Source organism: Anas acuta, chromosome 3 (genome assembly GCF_963932015.1).
Source record: "Anas acuta chromosome 3, bAnaAcu1.1, whole genome shotgun sequence".
In the NCBI taxonomy this organism is placed as follows: Eukaryota; Metazoa; Chordata; class Aves; order Anseriformes; family Anatidae; genus Anas; species Anas acuta.
Genome location: NC_088981.1, coordinates 10,334,778 through 10,357,738, shown reverse-complemented (window position 1 = coordinate 10,357,738; position 22,961 = coordinate 10,334,778). Strand labels below are relative to the sequence as shown.

Here is a 22,961-nt window from a genome sequence, read left to right as displayed (position 1 = left end):
TCTTGCAGTACATTGTCCGGTTGGTTTAAGGCATTTGGCATTCACTGTACCTGAAATTTTGGTCATATGCTTCAAGTGTCTTTGTAACCTTGTGTTAGCCATTTTCTTTTAGAGATTAGACTTAGAAATGCACCTTTTATATCCAGTGGAAGCTATTCAATCGCCTAGATGTCCATGGCCTAAAGTAATTTTAACACCAGCCATTTGAGAAAAGATCTGCTGCAAAGATTACTTTGCTGTGGTGAATGAAGAGGGACAGACTTGGTTATGGACCAACATCTTTTCATCTGGCATAGATAGATATTTTAGTATACGAGTTCAAGTATTCTGGGGACATTTTCACTGATGTTTCCCTAGATTAATTCTCAGTGAGCTTAAATGACTTGACATTCACGATTTCATAGTGATTTAAGTACAGGGCTAGAAGCATTATATACTGCTCTGACATACAATGTAACTAGATTCTTTTGGTCACCATGAGAAACCTTATTTCCTTAGTAATTCTGAATATCAAGATAAGTTTAACCAGAGTTAAACTGTGGCTTGTCTTCCTGTTCAGCTGTTATATACAAGTTGAATGGCGAAAGTCTGTGCAGTGTTTAGTGTGGGAGGTGGAGGGGGTGTTCGGGTCTTTTTAAGAATAAAACCCACATCTTTCAAGTGAAGTCACTTTGGGGGTGAAAGTTCTTTTAAACAAATTGGGAAAAATATTGGTGACATTTAAAATAGCTTTCAAAATGCATAACTAGAAAATTTTAGTTTGGTGCCAAACTTTATTAGGCCTCTTGCACATACAGGAAGGCCATAAAAATGTTTTGTGTTGCTTTTAGATTGTACCTAGCAGAGCCACAAGCACATTTTTTATTATAACTGCTTGAGAAAACTACATAGGTGCTGCAAAGAGGCTGGAGACTGTATCTGGCTTGCTTGTGATTTCACAACTGGTTGAGCCTGCTATTGATACTCTATTCCATGAGTAGTGAACAGCCCCCAGTTATAGAAATAGCAATTCTTACCTATGTTAAGAAGTCTCAGAAGTCATTTAGATGCTTTGGATTAAAGAACAGCATTGCTCAGGAAGTGCCAATGAAAATCTTGGCTTCCAAGCTGTAAACAGGTTATGGCAGCTAATACTCAGGTGAATATTTGTGAAGTCTGTGTTGATGGACGTTTTTAAGCAAACTGTTAAGGCAAAGAACCGGAACTCCCCCAGTAAGCTGATATTGTGTCTATTTTGAAAAGCTTATGTAGTCAGCTTGAAGTTCACGAGCACTTTATATCATTGCCGAAGTTAGTTAAAGTAGGAATTAACAAATGGCTTCCCACAGTTTTAGCTGAAGAACTTCAGGGAGAGTTTGGGGGAGCATGGGGATGGAAGGGGTGAAGGGGTGGGATGGGATAGGAAAACAGATAGAAAGCCCAGAAATGAAAACCAGGGATAATGTGTTTCTGGAAAGAAATTAGGCTACTGGAAAAGTGGAATTCAGCTGTGATGTGCACAAGAATATGATCGTAGTTCCCCAGCTTTTAAAGATGATCCTTTCTTCCTTCAATATGTCTATGACAAATACAGAGGCTTCTTACTGTGTATTTTAAGTAGCTGGAAACCTTGGGAAAGAAAACCTCTGCTACAGTATTCGTACCTTTTCTGTCTTCTTATGTCTTTTCATATGTCATCTTGTGAACAGCTTCTCTGCATTTATCAGGTGTTCTGTTTTCATAATAGGTGGTAAAAGTCAGAACAACTGTTGTTCCACTGCTGACTGCATAGGTTTTGAATAGCATCACTGAAGCTGACACAAGTCACCTGAAGTCCCTCAGTTCAATGATACTGTGGTTAGCAGAGAGAACTTCAAAAGGAACATTTTGGAAACAAATTCCCTGGGGTTGAAACAAACTCCATGATACAACTTCAGACCCTTGAATTTACAAAGAATAACTCCTCATACTTGGTAGGCATGATGACTGAACAGCTTTTTCAGTGTTGTAATGAAACTTTCAGTGTGTAATGATGTTCCCTTGGGGAACTTTAATTCTGTATTGGGTCACTGCCTAACAAGCTTAACACCTTGGTGTCTGAGCAGTAATGGGTCAGTTTTGTTGGTAACGCTGGAAGGACACTTTGCGGATTTCACAGATCAAAGCTTGATTATATGTAGCCTGTTAAATTTTAAACAGCAAAAAGAAAAAAGCCATGTGAATTAAATAGACTTGATTTCTATAATTGACTTCAGTTGATTACATTGGCACTCGAATCACTGTATTAGACAGGGGTATCTGATAAAAATCTGTTCCTTATATAGATTAGGGTTTATAATGCCAGCAGTTTTCCCTGCTTGGGAAGGCAAAGTGTTTTACTCAGAACACGAAGTTTGATTCTTCTAATAATGAAACAGATTAAAGCATTTGCACGGGATGTTGTTATATTTCATACAGTGTATTGAAAAATCAAGTTAATGACAAAAGTAATTTATAAAACTTGAAAGTTTAGTAAGTTAAATCTTCTGTAGTCATGAACATTAGAATGCAGTTCTCATGTTAAAACTGAGTTGCTGGAGCTTAGATGTGAAAAGCTTTCTTTTGAGAGGCCTGAGTTAGCTTGAAGGTGGTCAGATTCCCTTTACTGATGAGAAGCAAAAGGTCATGTGAGTAAAAGGGACTAAAATTGACAGGATGTAGCAGATGATGTTTTTTAAAATGTCAGTGTTGTATATAGTGGCAGCGCTGGATTGTTCTCTTAATATTAAAGATACCAGGAGAATTTGGAAGAGTTGGTCTGGGCGAGAGATTTTTAGCAGTGGCTTTATTCTGGGTTCTTTCTCAGGGGTATTGTTTAACATCTGTGCTGTTGTTTGTTTTGTAAAGTCAATTAATCCATGTTTCCCAACATCTCTCAAACAGCACTGAAAACACTCATTTTAAAATTAGAAGTGTTTTTATCACATGCCTCCATTAAGGCTTGCAAGCAGTAAACTTTAGAAAGCATAGCCTAGAAGAGAGAAGATGGGAAGCAGCAGAAAGACAGTAGTTTGTGGTTCTGTGGGTAAATTGTGTATGCGTGCACAGTTGTGTCAGTCTTCGGGGGATGGATGCAATTATTTGTGCTGTGCTTTGGACTAGGATGACTAGATTCTTGATTGTGAGCCTCCAGAGCAACTGGTAATTATTACTGGAAGTCACTGGGGCTCTGCAGGGGTGCGTCTACTTGGCTTATTTTGGGAGACTGTGGACCCTATAAATAGCAGTAAATTTTTAATGCTGCTTTGTGTGTACTTTCATGCTTGCTTTTATGTGCGTTTACAACTTAATGTTTACAAATCTTTTTTGGGACGGCTGTTTTTAATCTTACTGCTAGTTACAATTAATGAGTTTTGATTTCAGAGAGGTTGAAGGAATCTTTTCTTTACCAGGTGCTATGAATCTTTACAAAAATGCAAGCTAAAAGTAAGTTAGACTTGTGGATAATTCTTCAAACATCTGACATATCCATCATTGTTTATAAACTACCGAAACAGGGTTTGAATTCTCATCCAATCTGTTGAGTACCCTCATTTTATTAGCTTGTAGTAAAGGTGCTAGATGTCTGTATTTGCTACTGAATGGTAAATATTTGCATTTCCTTGTATAAAAATGTGAAACAAGTCAGTCACTGCCCTGCGGAACATAACCTAAAATATTCCTTCTAATTGTGCTCAAATATTATATCACATAACTAACTATTGAATGGATATCACCTCTCCATTATGATACGAAAAAATCAATATTTCATCCATCATTCAGGTCATACAAAGTAAACTGTGTCAGACTTTGAAATGTTCCTTAGCTGTGAAAACCTTAATTGAAAGTAGTGTGGTGTTCTTGTGTCTTACTATTTTTCAGTTTGCATTCCTTTGATCTGAAAGACTAATAATCATAATTGTAAGACTTTGGAAATACGCAGTGCATATTTTTCAGAAAATAAATTCTTAATTTGCTGGAGCAGCAGTACTAGAAATTCTGCAGATTCCCTTAGAAGGTGAGATGGTAATGCGCCCGAAGACCTATTTAATGTTTTGTTAAATTCTTGTTATTTTAATTATACTGGTTTTGATTCCTCTGTATTGGATCACTGTCTTGGTAGGGCCTGTTTTCAAACCATGACTCATCTTTATTCTTTACTGAATTAATTCTTCATGCATCCGTGAGTGTCATAAACCAAACCGGAGCTTGTTAAAATGTCTCAGTATCTGACAGCTGTAAGTTCTGATGAAGTTATTTTCTTTTTGGAAGGAAGAGCTAAGTATTAAGATGAGTTTTAACTATTAGAGACAGGAATACTGGAATACAGTCTTTTTCAGATTTTGTATATGAGCAACTGTTCTTCTTCAGCACAGTCTGGCTCTCCTTTGGTTTGCACATCTTGCTCAATTCTGTGTCTTTGCCTCCTTGTTTTCTTTTCTTGTCAGTTCACGAATCAAATCCTGTTTCTTTTCTCTTCTCAGATGCATGTCCTTTACTCAGTTCTTTGTAATGTTCTTCAGCCCTTTTTGTGACAGATGGTGAAGGACGTTCTATTAGTTGTCTACTTTCTCTTACCTTCTTTTGATATGCACTTTCCATTTTCTCTCTCTCCTTCTGGCCACCCACAAGACTCTCATCTCATTTCAAACTCAGACTTCCATTTTTCACTCTAAGTGGTATCAAACTCTTTGTAAGCTGCTTAAACAAGGAGGGCTGATGACAGCATCTATTTCTGCAGCTTGTTTCTGTGCTTGTTCGCTACCATTGATTAAGTACTGTGCATTGACCTGTGTGACTTTACTGAAACTTTGAAGTTCTTGTGGCATAGCCTTTGTGAATTGATGATTCTCTCAAATTTGCACTTAAACCTCCCTGCTCAAGGACACTTGTCTCTTTTAAAGTGTTACTAGGCTGTGCTATGCTGTAGAGTTGCATCAGCTTTCTTTTTCTTCTAGGCCCTCTCGGATCCATTTCAATGTATCTGTGCAACCGGTCCCATAGCCTTAACTTTTGCAGTCAACACAGTACTGAATAAACTCTTGAAATCTAAAAACTTGAAGTGATCTGTTGGTAGACAGATACATTGGTCACGTTGTTTTTCAGTATTTATAACCTATTTACTTGAATAGGGAGTTACATTAAACAGTAATACAAAGTAGAACCTTTAATAACAAGCAGTGTGCTATTGCAAGATGTAGAAAAATCTGTTATTTTTGTTTGTTATAGAACATATCTTCGCTATTTTTTTGCTCTCCAAATACAATTTGCAGCAGTACAATAATATCTTATGTCTAAACCACACAAAAAAAACGAAGCCTTTATAGCTGATTTTCTGATACCAGTCTCCCGTCTTCACTTGCACAGTTCAGATAAGTGTTGAGGGCAAGAGAACTTTGTTTTGGGAACAAATAAGTTAATTTATATGTTTGTCTGCTGTCAGAGGATAACATGCTCCACTTAATTTCCAGCTAGGTTCTCATCTTTCATATTTGCCTTAGTCTCGTACGTACCTCAGATATATCTGATTAGTCACAAGCAGGCCTGTAGCCTTTTCTTGCCAAAGTTAGGAAGATTTGTTTTCTCTCCTGGGAGTTCTCTGACTGCTATAGCTCACTTTCTGCTTTTGGAAAATCCTCTGCAAAGAGAAGTATTATTACTCCTTCCTAATGCTTGTAGCTTTGAGTATTAGTGAAAGTGATCTAATGATTAGCAGTTTTCTTGCTGCATGCTTAGAGTTATGGCTTTGTGTTAATATCTGACTTTGGTACAAGCAAACTAAGGTAGTTCAGAAACTTCAGAAGACTGGACCACTGTTAACTTTGCTCAGTTTTTTTCTTTTGCATTTGTATTGTCACAAGTCATATTTTTAAGAGGTAGAATTTTTGGTTCTACAGGTACTGAAAATGCTTAGCTATAGCTTTTTCAAAATTATTCCAAAAATAAATGTCAATTTTCAAACATAGTAACAAATAACAGTGATTTCCACAACATACTAGAGCATGTTTAAAAACAATTCAGAGGATAAAAAAACCTGCTTGTACAGCTCTCATTGATCCTGTGACAAGAGTTTGGTTGGAAGTACTATAGACAATAAACATTTGAAAGTTTTTTTATTTATTTTTTTATTTTATTATTATTATTTTTTTTTTTTACTATTTCTGGTAAATTTGGAGGGTGGCATTGAAATACCAGTTAACTTGGCTGAGTTTTTGCTCAGATTGTTCTTGAGGAGCTGTTTGCTAAAGCTCCCTGGCTTTTTCTTGTTTTTATAGTACCTGGAAGTGCTGAGAATTAAATTGGCATAATTGAAAGCAGCCTCATGAGAGCATCTCTATAAAGCAAATTATAGTTCAATATGGCTTTAGGTCAAATTAATATCTTTATAAAAAGTAACTCTTCTGTTCCTATTTTCTATGTAGGTCAGCCAGTGATTAATTCTCAGTTTTGTTGGACCACTCTTTTAAGACTTCGTGTTGGAGAGGAAGTCTCGAACATTGTCGCTTTTCTGGGAGGTTACTTTGTACAAAAACCTTTGTTTCCAGATGCTTACAGAGAAAGGGAGAAGCTGACAGAGCTTTAAGTACCTACTAAATATTTTACCTGCAAAGCACGTGTTTTGACTCTCCAGTTTTGTTTCATCATTTGACAGGCTGTAAGATGCTAGATAATAGCTTAAGTGCAATGTTTTTTATTACTAGCTGAAATTGTGACTTCTATCCTAGTCTGTCCATTTTTTCAGTTATGCTTGTATACTTTGGCCTAATGTTGAATCAAGTCTTGTTTCCTTTGCTGTACAGGTTACTTATTTTTTCCAAATCGGAAGTTGTTATTCTGTCACACAAGTGCATGCAATTTACTGGTTGCAGTTTCTTGGTTTTCCTGTGTTCGTAATCACCAATGAAGAGAAAAACATTCCTTTTTATAAGGCAAAGCTTTAAACCAAAGAAGATTATAAATCACTATTAATGGCCAATTTATATCCACTCATTTCCCTAAGGACAAGATCAATGTACTATGCTTTGTGTTTTTTTTTTTGTTATATATTATCCTATGAAGTATAAGTTGTACTTGCTTTGGAAGGGATTTTTTTTGACATATTTGGTGCTTTACTGTCATTTCTTCACCCTTAACTGTGAAAATCCTGTGATACTTCAGTCACTTGTGGTCTTCAGTCATGTTTTTTTGCTTTCTCCCATGATGTTAATTACAAGCTTCTGCCAACTTTAAATAAATAAATGCATTCCTTGAGATGCTCTATAAAACTCTTCAGCACAACTTCGTTATTCATAAAGATCTATGTAGTTTTCAAACGTGTCATTGATCAAATGTGTCATTGATACGTCTGTTTCCTTGTAGGCTTCTCTGTGTCTTTTACCAGGCTTTGTACTTGGATTACAACTTTTCTGGTTCGGCAGTGGGGTCTTGCTTTTGTTTTCCCTGGCATGTAGCACAAGGTATCCTTGTGTAAGGGCAGTGTCTTAGGGTGGGTTGGTGGGGCAACTCCCTTGTGTTTATCTTTTAAGTCCCTAAAGAAGGCTGCTGTGGTCTTTTTAGCTGTGGTCATTGAGTAAACTTCAGTAAAGAGCATTGTGTGTTTGTTTCCTATGTTTCTGTGATAGCATTCCTAAATAGAAAGGATCGTTAGCACAGTTATCTATCACTAGGTTGTTTTTTTTTTTCCGACTTTGATAATTTCTTCTATTTTCTAGAGTGAGGTGCTGTCTTTTTTGGACCCTCTCTCAAGATGTTATGGTGAATGTGTCTGAAAGAGTAGTTAGAGCCAGGCTTTGGAATGTGGGTGTATATCCTCATCTAGAGTATCAGTTTGGAATACAACCACTTAATTTTTGGACAGTGCAAATCTGATTTATTTTGTGGTTTGAAAACAGAAGTTGTAACTTGTGAGAAATCATTACTGTTTTTGAGAGCACATCTGGCTTGCCACTAGCAATTGCCTCTGTTTGCCAAGAGTTTTCAAGCCTCCTAGTGGCTTGTATAGTGGTCAACTGGGGAGAACCAGGGACAATATGCCAAGCTCTTCTGGATCTGGGGCTTGAACTTGAGTGCCTGGAAGGTCTCTGCTGTTCCCAGTAAACCTTGTAAGAGGTTTTATGGGTGCAACCAATATGTTAATGTAATCAGAGCAATTAAATTGGCATCTCATAAACTTCTTATGCCTTATCCAGTAGCTGTGGAGGACCAACCTGTCTTACTCCAAAGACTTCCTAATGTGAACTCTAAATTGCATCAGAACTTTGATGTAGCAACGACAGAACCTTATTGTTCCCCTACAAAAGGTTGAGTTGCTTCAGCATCTTTCTGGGAAAATGTCCTGTCCTTGGCTTTTGGAGGATTCATTATTTATGTACTGAAAATTACAGGCTTTTGAGATTTTTTTTTTTGAGACTGATGCAAGCTTTAGAAATGATAACTCTGCAGTGATTGCAAAGCAGACTGGGTTGTTGCCTCTGAAGAGTAGTAGCTGGAAACTGCCAAAAGTGAAATTGTCTCATAGATCATAAAGTTACCACTCATGTTCCTGTCGGTATGTTTCTCTTAAGATTCATTTACAGGTCCTACTTAGGTAGGTTTCTGCAATGACAGATCTTGTTCTGTACGGGAGTTTGATTACTCATGCATATCAGGTTTTCATCTTCAAATAACGAGGATTATTTGTTTCTTTTCTTAATGTAAGGTAGAGGCAGGATTGTACCATACCTTGTTTTAAAAACAGCAGTATGTTTGTCTCCAGTGCTGTTAATCATCTCCCTGCTAGACTTCTTGTAAATGCTTACAGGGAAGTTCTTCATGTAGACCAGAAGACTTAAACATGTCAAAGATACAACAGTTGAGTTATATTAAGTTTAAAGCAACCCAGTTACCTTTTTAGGTTTTTATGTCTATGTAAACCTGCATAAGAATACATGCAGGGGTAGACACAATAACTGGTGTTACTGATGCTGATTGTACCCTCAGACCTGATGGATCATTTTCACCTGCAGGCTTAGGAAAAGGACTTTGCAGTAGAACTGTTCTGTTACTGATCGTGCTTTCTGCTTCAGTGGTTTTGTGAACTGTTCACTGGCATTTCTGCTGAGTCCTTATAAATTGGTATGTCTTAGGTGACAGGTTTTTTTCTTGGAGGCACCTTTAGATTATCTGCAGATGAGTGTTGTGTGTGCATGTGTAGATATGATTATTTTACCTTTTAAGATCATGAAAGCTTAGATCTTTTTCTGAAAGCTGTGCAGTTGTAATTATATTTAGATTTTAAAAGCTGTGATGTTTATATGAATATAAATCATAGTGCCTGCTGTAACTGCACAGATTTTTGATTGCTTTTTTGGTACTGAACACTTCAAATTCAAAGAGGAAAAAAAACTACTTGTTTTAAATTTTAATACATATATGCTTTGTTTTTCTATCTTCCCTTTGACAGTAATAAAGCAAGAGGGCATGTTAAAGTTAAAGGTTGAACTTCAGCTCTGCTCTTGATTCTTTCAGTTTTCCTGTCTGGTCGAGGTTTTGGCAGCAGCAGCTCTCTCGAATATCGGGTTCACTTCTTGCTTCATTGGTCTAGGGCTTCCCTGTGGTATCCTAGAATAGCTACTTGCCTGTGATGGCCTTAAGCCATTAATATCTCATTTTGGAGGAGACCCCTGGGCAGTGTAGGATTTAAAGCATAGCAGAAGTGACTGGCCAACTGCCAGCCAGAGGACAAGTGGCTTCCCTTGAAATGACTGGCAGAGCCTGAGCACAGCCATGGCTGGTGGTGGCTGAGGAGTGAACTGCGGCCTTACCCTGAGACCTGAGCCATCTTCCTGGCCTGCTGCACCTTGGAGTGAGGGGGGTGTGTGTGGAGGAACCTGATATACAAGCAAGAGGACAGTCTTCTAAAGAATCATCACCTGTTTTCATCGTGAACAAATCAAATTAAAAAAGGTGTCAAAAATAAGTTTTTCATAATATTAATTTTTTAAATGCGTCCAAGTGAAGTGTAACACCTCTTTTTGCATTCGTGCAAAGAACAACGACAGAATACTGTAACAGCTTTAACCTGACTTGATCCCTACAGTAATCCCAAATCCAGCAATCCCCTTTGCCTTGGTTCATTATCTCTGATGCCTGCAATTTAAATGCCATGTTCAAGAATTAGGTATTAATCTTTTTTGAATTCCTTTGGTACTGAAGGTCAGAGTGTTTTCTTTAGAGGCAGGATTAATGAATTCTGGCTTTTTTGTAGATAACACATTTTAAACCTGAAATCTTCCAAAGGTAACTCAAAACAAGCTGCATTTTTTCCTAGCAGTGCCCGTTTTTGACTGCAAAATGCTCCAAAGGTTTTTCTTGATGTTTGCTGTTGGTCAGTGCTCAGAGGAGATGCTGAGTTAGCAACAGCTGTGAGACCTGGCTCTTGGAACTTTGTAATTGTTTCGGTTGTATTAAGATGATTAAAAACTGAGAGCAGGAAGTTCAGAGGTTTATCAGAATTCAAGCAGCTAAACTGAAAGTGTTGAGTGAAGTAATACCGCAGCTACAAGGAATGATGGTTATGGTTGTCAGTGGGTATTTGAGAGGTCACAGTTGATGCTGTGGTCTCAGAGTGGAGTCTGTAGCAAATGCAAGAGAATAATCTTTTTTTTTTTTTTTTTAATCCCAGATGAAATGCCTGTTTTTTCTCTTTTAGATTCAGGGTGTGTGTGAGGGAGAGAAGATGTTACTGTCTAAGGCATTTAACAATTCAGTTCTTATCTCAGCCCTTAAAAATATACGTAACAGTTTCTTCAACTACTGTAGAATCAATATTTGGAGAATATTTCTGTTTGAGTAAAAAGTAGAGGAGAGCACATTAGCGGTACCTTGGCAAATTTAGAGTTGAAAAATACATACTTTTCTGCATGAAGATGTGAGCATTATGTGACAGCAGTTTTCAGTTTCTGTTTTTCTTTATTGTGGGATGCATTTGGTTTAGTGTCCTCAACATGAGAAGCTTCAAGAACTTGGGTTGTAGCTGAGTCAAAGAGATGGGAATCATTAGAGAAATTCCTAAATAAAATAAACTTTTGTACTAGAACAAATAGCCTTTCTGTAACTTCTATTTCTCATGCTATTTTCCTAATAGGCAGCAGTCATAGTTGGGAAAGCAAATGCATCCCAAAAGCACTTGTTGGAGGAACTTAAAAGCAAATGACTGAAGTCTGGTTTTTGTTTTTTTAACACTTAGGGAGCATCCTAAAACTTGATTGGTTTTAAATCCATTCCTTATCTCTGTATCCCTAGGAGACTTTTCCTTTTATGACTTTTCATAGGAACTGCTCGGTACAGAGACTTTTGGTCAATATGTAACTTCATAGTTCATTTCTGTAGATGTAAGTTCTGTAGACTTTTATTTCTGGTTTACTAAAGAATAAGAAACAAATGGTGGATGCTAGTCTGTTTAAAAAAATATATATATTTGCTAACAAAATCTTGCAAAATCTTTTTGGTAAAGACTACGTTCTGTTTCTTCCATGACTGATACCATTCTATGAATTCAATATTGATGGTAACTCCAGCTTTTGTTAATAATCATTAAATTTTTAAAATTTGGAATTTTACCCGGAGGAGAGCAGGAAAGTACAACTCTTAAGTATCAGATGAATGCCAGAGTGCTTTACTGTCACATTGGGGGTCTGTGCTACTTACTGGGTACCAATACTGCTGCTTTTGTGATTTTCTTTCTTGCCTTTTTTTCTTCCTCCCTTAAGTTTATTTTCTGTAATTTCCTGCTTGTCTGGATACCCTGTAAGAATTCCTTGCTTGTACTTCCTTGCTGCTTAATCCCTTCTGTTGCGCCTGTGGATAATCTAAATGCTCACACCAAAGTGTAATGTGGAGGCGGGATCTGACAGTCCAAATGCCAGAAGAGAAATGAGATCGTTGCCAACTTCCAGGTGCTATATTGGACTTCTGGATGGAGAAGACGCTGGCCATGAAATAGCGGAGGGATTCTTCTACAGCTTTGAGCACAAAAATGAGGGGCGTAAGCAGAGCTGAGGCTCTGAAAATAGAAATTCTTGCGAAGGTTCCACGAGGCATGTTCTGAGTTGGGTTCAGCTTGGAAGTAATGCATCCTGAATTTCTGTCCTAGTGTTTTAGTTCCATGAGTAGAGGGTAGTGTTTTAGTTCCATAAGTTGCCCCTCAGAAGAGTAACAGGATTTGTGGATGGCCTGGAAAAATAACGTAGGATTGCCAGTGCAGTACCACTAGGTGATACTTCATTTTGGGAACTTACTGGGGCAGGTGTCAGGCATTTTTATGCATTTCTTTAACTCTTTCTGTGGGTCAGAATCTCAAGAATGAGGTTGAGAGTTTGGAGTAAACAGTGAAGCTCACTGCTCTTGAGTTGCTCCAACTTTCATGTATATTTTTAAGACATTTGATTTCTTGTCTTAACTTCTTTTTCATCACAACATCAAACTCAAAATTCTTATTGTTTTAAAAGGACCTTGGGGTAGATTTATTTGTTCAATATTCTTGGAGAAGTGCTGGAGAGCTGCTAATTCTGAGCTTGTGTTTGGGCTCTGTCTGGAGGACTTCTATGGAAAGCAAGTACGTTGCTTTTATATGAAGCAAGTACTGTGTAGCAACAACCAAGCTATGTTAAATGTTAATGTCTACATTTTGGTAGTTAGTCTGCCGTATTATCAGCTCTTAATTTTAGTCATTGTTTTCCGGTAACTATGCTGTGATACCCAATTTTAAGTAGACTTTTTTTTTTTTTACTCTTAATGGCTGCAATGAAAAGCTTAAAAGGTGGCTTAATTACCAAACACAAATGCTGAATTTGCTGGCAGTCTTATCTATGTCATTATCACAAGCAAACTCATAAAGAAGATCAGTAAGATCTTTTTCTTGACTTGTTGGTCTTTCTGGTATTACAGGCTCCACTCAGGCTAAGACACGACTTCTGTATGTTGAGTAACTTGTTTAAAAACAAAATAAAACACAAACCCTCATCCATTGGATTTAACCAAGAAGTATATTTTTGTGGTTTTTGAGTGGGGTGGGTGATGTTCTTGCTGCTTTTTCCAGTTGTACCTTATTCCTGCTTGTCTTGTTCTAAGCCATACTTTGCTGATTTGTTGGGGTGTCTACAGAAACTTTGGGCGTGTCTTTCCTCTGTGCTGTGGTAGGCTCCTTGTAGGTTTTCATTGCTCTCATAAGTCACATATGAAATATACAAATTACAAAAGGTGAGATCTTGCGTGTTTTTCTGACCATGAATTCAGATACTTGAATATTAATGTGTCTTGAAGCCTCTAGGGCTTCGTCTGAAACTTATTTTAATAAATATTTAAACCGATGTGGATGTGTGGCATGTTCTTCTCAGGCAAAAGTTTTTGCAGTCTTGGAAAGAAACACCATTTGTCTTAAATTAGCTTGCCAATTTGCTTGTTGGTTGTTAATGGAGAATACAGTGCCAATCTATGACAGCCAAAACTCAGGTAACATGTTAAATAATGGTCATTTAAAAAAACAAACAAAAAAAAAACTCTTCACCAAGCTGAAAATTCATCATTAAAGCTATGAAAACAGCAATATGTGGAAGATGAGCTTGGAGGAGGAAGAATTCTCTGTAAGAGATAGTAATTTTCATTAATTGTTAATTTAGGTGGTATGGAGAATAAGGAGAAAAGACAGAGAAGTGCTTTGCTTGTTTGTGAAGGAGGAGTAGTTCTTTAAATGCTGACTACAAGCCTCTGCTGTCTTAGCATTTCTGTTCCTCTTCACTAGTAGTAAATGATGGAGAACAGCTTTTTATGTAATTTGATAACTGAAATTATTTAGTGCAGTTTTGCTTTCATTTGTCCACAGCTTTTTGTCTTTCAGTAAGATGAAGCTTTCATAAACGTGACCTTAACTAGCCTGCCGTGGAGGAGCATGTACAAAACTGATCTCAAGAAGAGAGAATGATTAGTATTTGAAATAATTGCTGAAGAAAGGAATCAAGAAACGTATATTTTTTTAATGGATAATATATGGGAGAAATAAAGACTAAAGGCCATTGGGTTATCCTTAATCAGTAAAAAGGCAGAGCTGCCAAAAGAAGAGAGATTAGTACAGAATATAACTGCAAAGCTCACTTTTTTCTTAAATGAGCAAACTACATGTCATACGAACTTCTGAAATTGCTTCTGCGGTGTGCTTTGATTCATCTTTAGTGAACTGATATTTCTGCAGCATTCAGAATTCGGTCAGCTTTCTTGTTACTAGACTTAGGACTGTTCCTTGATAGGTAATTATTTTGTTTAGGAGTCATGATTTTGCTGGTGGTTAATGAGGAAAGAACTTGCAGGGATTTAAGAGTGTTCAAGAAGGTCTCAGGACTGTTTCAAAAGGAAAAGGATTAGAAAATATCAGTTGTTTTCCAGCCACTTGTTTTAATCGCGTAACTCAAGAGAAAAGAGTTAAACTCGAGCAGTGTGGAAGTAATCCCCAGATGCAGCTAGGGAAAGCATGTTTTACACTAGGTGTAGGTGCCAAATAAAGCTGGTGGGGAGTGTTGATGCTGTACGAGCTGCATTTCTTCTAGAGGCTGCGTCACTCATCTCTAAATGTGCTAATATGGTGTACATGACAGGATACTCGCTTATGTGAGGTATGCTAAATATATATCTGGCAGGAAGTACTAATAATATAATGTGTTTTTTTTAATTGGCAATCTTGGAGTTTTGTCAGAACCTTTTACGCTACACATTACAAGTATCGCTGCATCAGAGAATAAATGACAAGCCTCTGTTTGGAGATTTTACAATAACTTTTGACTTTATAAATGAGTATCATATTAAAATTTTAGAAATCAAGTCAGTGCAGTGTCGATTTGCTGAATAAGGTTTACAATTATAAAATGTGATAACTGTCAACTTTTCTGTTAGCGTGCGGAATCTAATATTTTCCAGCATTCTGTAGAATACTACCTGGTGTTAAATCTTAACCCTGCATTTAAACCATACAAATAACAATGTGCACCCATTTTTTTTCCTTTTCTTAAAGGGCACATTTGATGTTTCATGAAGTTCTGTAGCTGTGCTTACTTGCCTGCTTGTTTTAAGTCATTAAGGTGGATGTTGTTGTAGGCCTTAATCTTACCCACCACCTATCTGTCATTCAACAGCAAGAAAATATTCAACCTATTTTAGCACTTGTGTTTGAGGGCTTATGTTTCACTTCATGCTGTCTGAACACATGCTGATTGCATCTGGAGGCAAATAAGGGACATTTCTTTACTGCTTTTCAAAATGCAATGAAAAATGCCAGCTCCCAAGACCAAATCATTAAACTCATCTATGAGGAAAAAGTCTTTGGTACATTGGAAAACCTTTGTGTTTGTCTAGCTCACAGGTGTGTAAACAGGAATCTCAGACATGGCATGAGTAGGTTGAGCCTCTATTCTCATGAAAAAGGGGAATTAAAACATTTTTGAAAATCTAGTGGATTTTTGGATTCTCCTGTGGAAGTGAACACAGCATATCAAAACCAGGTAACTACTTTTTAAAATACCCTATTCAAATACAGCAAATAGTGAATAGTCATATATGCTTTGCACTGCTGCTCATTAGATTTTTCTAATTTTTTTTGTAGAGATCCAAGTTTCAGTCCTGGATAGGTAAGTATTCCTAACATTTCTTGTTAGCATTAACTGTTTCACAGAAAAACTAAACTGAAGTTGAATCACTTTTTTCTCTACTCTCCAAACAATTCATAGGCTACTTCATGTAGATAACTTGATTATGGCTTAGCATGTGCATCTAGATGTATAGTAAGACTGCTTATAAACATTATACTTAATTAACTGAAGAAAACTACTCCCATTTCCTTCCCAGTTTTCAGAAGTATTTTATGCTGTTTTAGCCAGATTGATTTCAGTGGCCTGCACTAGAAATTAGTTTGTCCCAACATCTCAGCAAGTATGTAAGTTCCCAGAATAGGCTTTTAATGTAGTTCTGATTGTGTATTTGTATGTGTATGTGCACAAGTGCACTGGTTTTAATTCAACTTTTCTCCTTTAATTTGCAGCCTTCCAGTCTGGTGTCTTTCTTGCCTCTTCATGGCCTCATGTCTTAAGAGCAGCCTAGCTGGATCCCCTGGTTCCTGTTTCTTCTCGTTTCAAAATTCTGTTTTCCCCAATTTTAAATCCTGTACCTTTTTATATTCATATATATACACTAGGCTTTTACTGCTTGTTTTGGTCTTCACTGGTTTTCTAAGACTTTGGTTGGGTTCCATCCAAGATTTTCCACGTGGCACCGTTCTCTTCGATTCCCAGCTGCAGTGAAAGAAGTTTCTCTTGCAGAATATCTGTCATGGTTTTTAGGTTTAGGGACCTGACTGTTCCCTCCCTGTCAGTTGACTTGCTTTAAGTAGACATTGGGGAAGATGTTAAGGCTCTCTTCTGCTACTCTACTTATAAAGCAAGTGTATGACCTTTTTTAAAGAAGTAAGAAGACTTGTGTGTTATGGGGACATACGGGTAGTGAATGTGTGTTCTGGAGGCAAAAAAAGAAAAAAGCAAACAACACACACAACCCAACACATCTCTTCTCAGACATGTTTAGATTCATGAGATGTTTGTTCTGCCTCTTTCCGTCCTTAATAGGAAATGCAGTTGCATGCTTCCAGGCTAAATGTAGTTCTTCTCTTCTTTTCTTCTGTCAAGTAATCTCTTATTTGTGTATAATTTGCATAATTTTAAGGACTCTTTCTGTGCCAGAGCTCAGCTGTAGAATCCCTTACACTCCACACCAAAAGAGAACTGCTTATGAATAGAATGTGTTCTATATTCGTCTTAAATATGTTTTCTTCTATAAAACACTCCCTCAAATAATCAAATAATTTTTGGGAAGGTCTGGTTGTGAATCTCTTCGGCTACATTGTCACTCCTTTGCTGACCGAATCCACATAAATATTAAGTATGCGTGCATTGCGATCTTCTCTGGCTCCAAGGCATTTGAGGAAAATTACCAGCATATACGTCTACTGTCTTTTGGAATTCATGTTATGGTAGTTGTGGTTTCCTCTTAAGTTCTGTATGTTTCTGTATGATTTAAGTTCAAAGTGACTGTACCCCCATAAAGTTTTAATTTTTGTTGCTGTGGATATTGTAGTACAGCAAGGATTTTAAATCTTAGTGTTTAACTTTCCATTCAGCTACAATGTAGGAACACATTAAGATACAAAATAATATTTGAATGTCAAGTTAATTTCTGGACATGTAAACCTCATGTTCCCATTGCTTTTCCTTTGTGAATCTTTTGGGGACGGGGAGAACATACACTGGGATTTTCTTCTGCTAATCGGGTAAAGTTTGTCATGGCAATTCATAAGGACATGTATGTTTTTGTTCTTAAAATAAAATGGTAAAGCAGCTTCCATGTGTGTGAAGTCTTGAAGTTAAATCCTATCTTAGCTTGAAAAGTGGCATTTGTGTAATTTGGAAGTAACTGGCGACTTCAGTTTTGGTTTTTACAATACAGGGTTGAAGGTACTACTCTGTATCATGAGGACTGCTGATATTTTCATGGGAATTCTCATCAGAGGGACACATCAGTGGTTTTATATTGCTTTGTATATTTCGGTAACATAGAACTATCCAAATAAAATAACAAGCTGGTGTTGTTGGTTTACTGTGTGTGTGTATGTGTGTATATATGTATGTGTGTGTGTGTATATATATATATATATATACATTATAAAAATAAATATGGATAACTTGTATTACCCAAGATATTTACAGTATTGAAACTTAAAATAGTTCCTCGAAGTGAACCTGGGAGTAATTGCGGCTTTGTTCTTTTTTGTGTTGCAGGGAAATGAGGCAAGCTACCCTTTGGAAATGTGCTCGCACTGTAAGTTTTTTTGACCACTACATTATATTGTTACAGGATAATATTACTTGTGTACAGCTTCTTATGTGAATTTACAGAATTTGCTGCTTGAAAAGTTAACGCAGTTTATACAGTAAGCGCAACATTTAAAAGGTGAAAGATTGCCTTTGGAAAATGTAGGCTTTTGCTGTTGGACTGATTTTTTTTTTCCTATTTTTCTATGGACTTTATAAGTTTTTCGTACTCAGGTGTCCATACAATGAAGTGTTAACTGGTAGTTCAACCAGACAGGCTTTTCCTTGGGTCCCAATGCCAGTTTCTCAGGGCTGTGGAACAGCTTGTGGCGCAGTATGTGCTATCTCAGGAGCTAAGTATATTGCCTAGGCTGTCTTGGCACCCTTGGAGAAAGAGAGGTTGAAGCTGTAAGAGGATTTTTTTTCTCCCCTTCCTGTGTATGCTTGCAGCCAGGCATTTAGGTGAGAAGCCACTTAAGTTGGTGTTATTTGCTTTTGGCCATGTGACAATAAAACTCATTGCTCTGTCTCATGAGGTTAGGCTACCCTGTAAAAATACTGAAATACTTCTTGCCTAAAGCTGCCCAAAGAAAGGGCTGTCTTGTGAAATGTCCTGGAAGCATTAAGTACATTCAGCATATTTTTAACTGTTTTTTTCCTTGACCATTTCAGTTCAGCACTAAATCATGCATAGGCCTGTGCATGTATGTATGAACTCTTAATAGAATTACTATTCTTTGGTTAATTGGTTCCTAATTTGAAGATTTTTTTTGTTTAAAAATAAGAATTAACTTCTAGACTAGTTTCACAATGCTAGTCATTGAATTCCAGCTCTCATCATAAGTCAAGCAGTAATGTGAAATAAGTAGATGCAGAGGCTTCTTTTTCTAAGTGTTTTTTCAGAGAAATGAGGCTTTTGTTAATAACTTGCAAGTCTGCAATGCCTAGTGCATGTCCATGTTAATTAGTTTGTCATCAGCTAGCAAAGACTTGCAGGAGCAGCTTACCCACTTCACTAAAGCACTGCACAGTGGTGTTATGCTCTCAATCTATATCTTAAGTAAGTGTATGTGGGTAGAACTTCCTAGGCAGTGAAGACATTATCAGTCTTTTTCTGAATCTTGTATCTGCTTTTATGCTACTGCTCTACTGGTCAGATTTTCCTTAGGGACAAGTTGACCTTTGAAGATTTTTATTAGCCATATCTCTGTGTGAGTTGTAAGCAGTAAGTTGCTATTAACTTTTAATTCTGGGACAAGCTGTATTTATTTGTGGCTACTATTAACCTAAAAGTTCATTGCTGAGCTTGTTTACCCACTTCTATTGCAGAGGAGATGATTTCTGTGTTATATTCTGTGGTTAAACAGTATTTTGAGGATATCATGTAAATCTGAGGTTTTGCATGATTAAAACTTTCTGCTCTGATGGACCTTCTCACGGTAGAGAGCGTGTCACTGCTTGTCTGGGCAACGCGACTACAAACAGTGGGGAAGATGGAGTTATTGTAGAAGTCCCTCTTGTTTGTGACTGGTCTCCGGAATGGTTGCACTGTGCTTCAAGATTCTGCGTGCCTGAGTAAAGTGAAAGATCTAGGGATTGAGGGCCACAGGTACAGACTGGACAGTGTTCTTAAAGATCATTTGATAAGGATTTTTGACTGGAAAACTTCTGGGTGACTGAAAGCAGTAACAAATTTATGCTATTTTCCTGGTGGCAGGGTCATAACCCCCCTACCTGGCCCTGCAGTCACTGCTGTCTTGGTGTCAGATTTTACAAGAATTTTGTTTTGAACTTTGCAGTAATGGAAAGGAAATTCAGGATATTATGCAGGGTATGTATACCATTAACAGAATACTATTATTTTTCTGTAGGTAAATTGGCATTGCAGGATTTCTTAAAAAAAAAAAAAAAAAAAAAAAAAAAAAAAAGTTACTTTCTTGGCCATGCTGTTTGAGAAATTACTGAAAATCTACTGCTGTTTCATATGGAAAAAATTGATTTGAACCAAATTGTCAAATTATCCACAAGAAAAAAATATCATAGCAAAAAACTGAAGAAAACGGTTTTGTATTTATGTTTTGGTTTTAGGTTAAGGAGACTGGTACCTCTTTTCTAACTTAGAAATTGTAATTGACACATCTGAAGTCATGAAAAGGATTAGACCAGCTGCGTGTAAGCATATACAAGACAAGTGGTTGAATGTGTTCTCAAGGGCGTCATCTTTTTGAAATTTGATCTCCAAGACTGAAATGGCTGTCTTGGTTGCTGCTCTGAAACATTATATTCCTGCACCAGACAAGGCTGTGGCTAGACCTTCAGCAACAGCTCTCACCTCTGTTTTATTTTGAGATCTCTGCAGTCCATTCTTATGGAAAATGTGTCATTTTTTTTATCTGGAAACACTTCAAATTTAGTAATGTTCTCTTTCTATAAAGCTTTTTTCTAATGTTTCACAAGCATGTTAAAGCATTAGAAAAGTATTTTTACTGATATTTTAAGAAGTGTAATACAGGCTTTCTGTCACCATATTTTCTCTTCATTTTTTCTTGTTATGAGTTAAAGTTAGTATTTTAAGAGTATCTGAAAAGCCAATCTTTTATGTGCATCTTTAAATATTTAGATAAACGTTTAGATTTCAGAAGTGGACCTCTTTGCTGAGATGTACAGCTTTTCTCAGGTTAGTGCACTGTGCAGATGCCTACATACGTATCGTGTATCTGCAACAATGAATGCACAGCACTTTTGAAGACACAAGCAGTTACCCTGTTAAAATATCACTGAATCTAGTGGATTTTAAAGAGATGTGGATTTTAAGGTATTCTTTTACTTGTGGCTCTCACGTTAATAGCAAATTAACCATGCAGGTGCACCTTGACTTTGACTGGAAAAAGTAACACTAAAACAGATTTTCTGAAATAATTTGAAGTAGAGTGCGATGCTCTTCAGATACACTTTTAATGAGGCTTTTTTGAATTGCCACTTGAATGCCTTTTATAGTACTACTTGAGCATCAGTGATGTGAATAACAGCTTGAAACAAACTTATTTTTTAAAATGCTTTATGGATCATCTTCTCTGCTGTTCTGTGTTGAGGAAAGGAGTGGTATATTCAATAGTCTGTGGCAGCATATTAGATAGTGTCCAGCTAGAAGATAAAACTGGTGTACTCTAAAATGGAGTTACACAGATCTGTTAGCATGTTGTTTCATGGAAGCGTGTAGTTCTTGTGTTTTAACCTGATTCGTAGCATTTCTAGGTGTATGCAGATGAGTTCAGAATATGAAGCAGGTATTGTTGCCTCTGGAATTGTAGTACTTGCTTGGAAGAGGAATCTTTTGGAAATACTGATATTTCTTTAATTAAAAAGGTGAATGAAATAAATTGGATTATGAAAAAACTTAAAACTGAATAACTTGATATTTTTAGAGGGTTATGAGCAAAGCATTCTTAAGAAAATCACCAGGTATAATTCCTGGCTAGTTAGTATCTTCTGTAAGGCCAGGCGTGAGCGATAAGCTGATGGGATATTTTTCTGTGTAAAAGCCATGGGAAGCACAGAGCCTTACATCAGTGGCTGAGCAGAGCACAAAAAAGGCCAACTTGAGTTTGAGGTTAGAGGAACGCTCGCTGCAGCCAGAGCTCAAGGAAGCTCAGACCACTGTGATGAGTCACAGGCAAGCTCTGCCTCAAATGATGTAAACAAAGCTTGATCCTCCTTATTCTGCTCAGTGATGTTATCACCCTGTTTACACTTCAGTGGACTTGGACCTCCTTGGATTTCCCAGTGTTTTCATCTCTATCCTGGTCTCCTGAGCTTGAGTCTTGTAAAATTCTGCCTGCTACTGCCACCATCAGTCCTTCTGGCTCAAATACCTTCATCAGGATTATCCTATGCCTTGCATTCCTGTAGAGCTTCGGGATGTTTGTGCGAGCATTAGGTTGCCTGTAAGGAGACCTTAGAGAAGAAGGAAAGAAGTATTTTTGTTCAGCCTCTGATAACTTAATTCACTGCTCTGGTCTTTAGTGATAGCTATGTGAAATTCTAGGAGAGTCAGCCTGCTGCTAAGTACTAAGGAAAGAACAGCCTTGTAAGAAGGGGGCGTGTCCATCATAGGTGAGGACTGTTGTAGGTGTGTATTTGTAGAGTAAGTCTGAACAAAAAATGTATAGGATAATATTGGAGTTTGCTCTTACTATAAATGTTTGCCTTCTTTCCTTAAAAGCTAGCCAGGCAAAATCTCTACGTGGTTCAGCTCAGCCAGAGAGAATTGTCACAGGTGATGGCTAAACTGATGGAAAAAAGGATAGGCAAAACCTCTTCAAATTTCAAAGAAAGCTTTAAAAATTAAAATAAAATCAGTTTTATTATTTCTTGAATTTTTGAAAGCCATTTTATAAAGAGAAGCATGTACTGAAATATGACTTAAAGTGTATAAGCTCTTTACGTTAGGCCTTCTAAAAATGTAGGTGATGCTTGCAGTGTACTTCAAGAAAAAATTGTTCTGGTAGGACATGCTCAGTCAATTAAAATTCAGAAACTGATCTGCAGATGCTGATTTGATCTATATGTTCATGATGAACAGCAGCTTTTATACATGTGAACTGTTAAAGGAAATTTGCTTGTTCCCGTAATTGCTCTGATTACCGTGAAATTTTTTCTCCCAGTATGCTCATCCATGGTTTATCTGTCACCAGAAACAAAGCTTTGGACAAAACCTACGCATGGCCAGCTTTGGCAGAGATGCAGTTTCGTTACTCCTGCTTTCTGACCTCCCTGTCCCTGCACGCCCTGCTCTGCCCCTCCCAAGGGTAGCACTTCCTCAGCTCTGCACTGCAGGCAAACGCTTGTTTGAATGTGTCACAGTTAGGAGTGAAAAATTTCTATTACCCCTTTCTCCTAGAATCTCTGCTCAGCATCTGCATTCTGTACTACAATTGAACTGTCTGGAGACTTGTTATTTCATAATTTGAGTGGTTGCTGCTTTGCCACTGTTCAGCAAAACACACAAAGCATTCTGGAGTAGTTTCCTTAGGTGCCTCTCTAATGCCTTCACATTTCTGATGCTTGTCTTCACTGTCC

The 22,961-nt window shown here is 37.2% G+C and overlaps 1 protein-coding gene across 1 annotated transcript in view; it reads left to right on the top strand.

The window, feature by feature from the left end:
- The window catches only part of PPP3R1 (protein phosphatase 3 regulatory subunit B, alpha), a 37,498-nt gene that overhangs the window by 5,312 nt on the left and 9,225 nt on the right, over nucleotides 1-22,961 (top strand). The window contains exon 2 of the mRNA XM_068675652.1: nucleotides 17,850-17,889. Coding sequence (XP_068531753.1) covers nucleotides 17,850-17,889 — 40 coding nt within the window. The remainder of the gene's footprint in view (nucleotides 1-17,849; nucleotides 17,890-22,961) is intronic.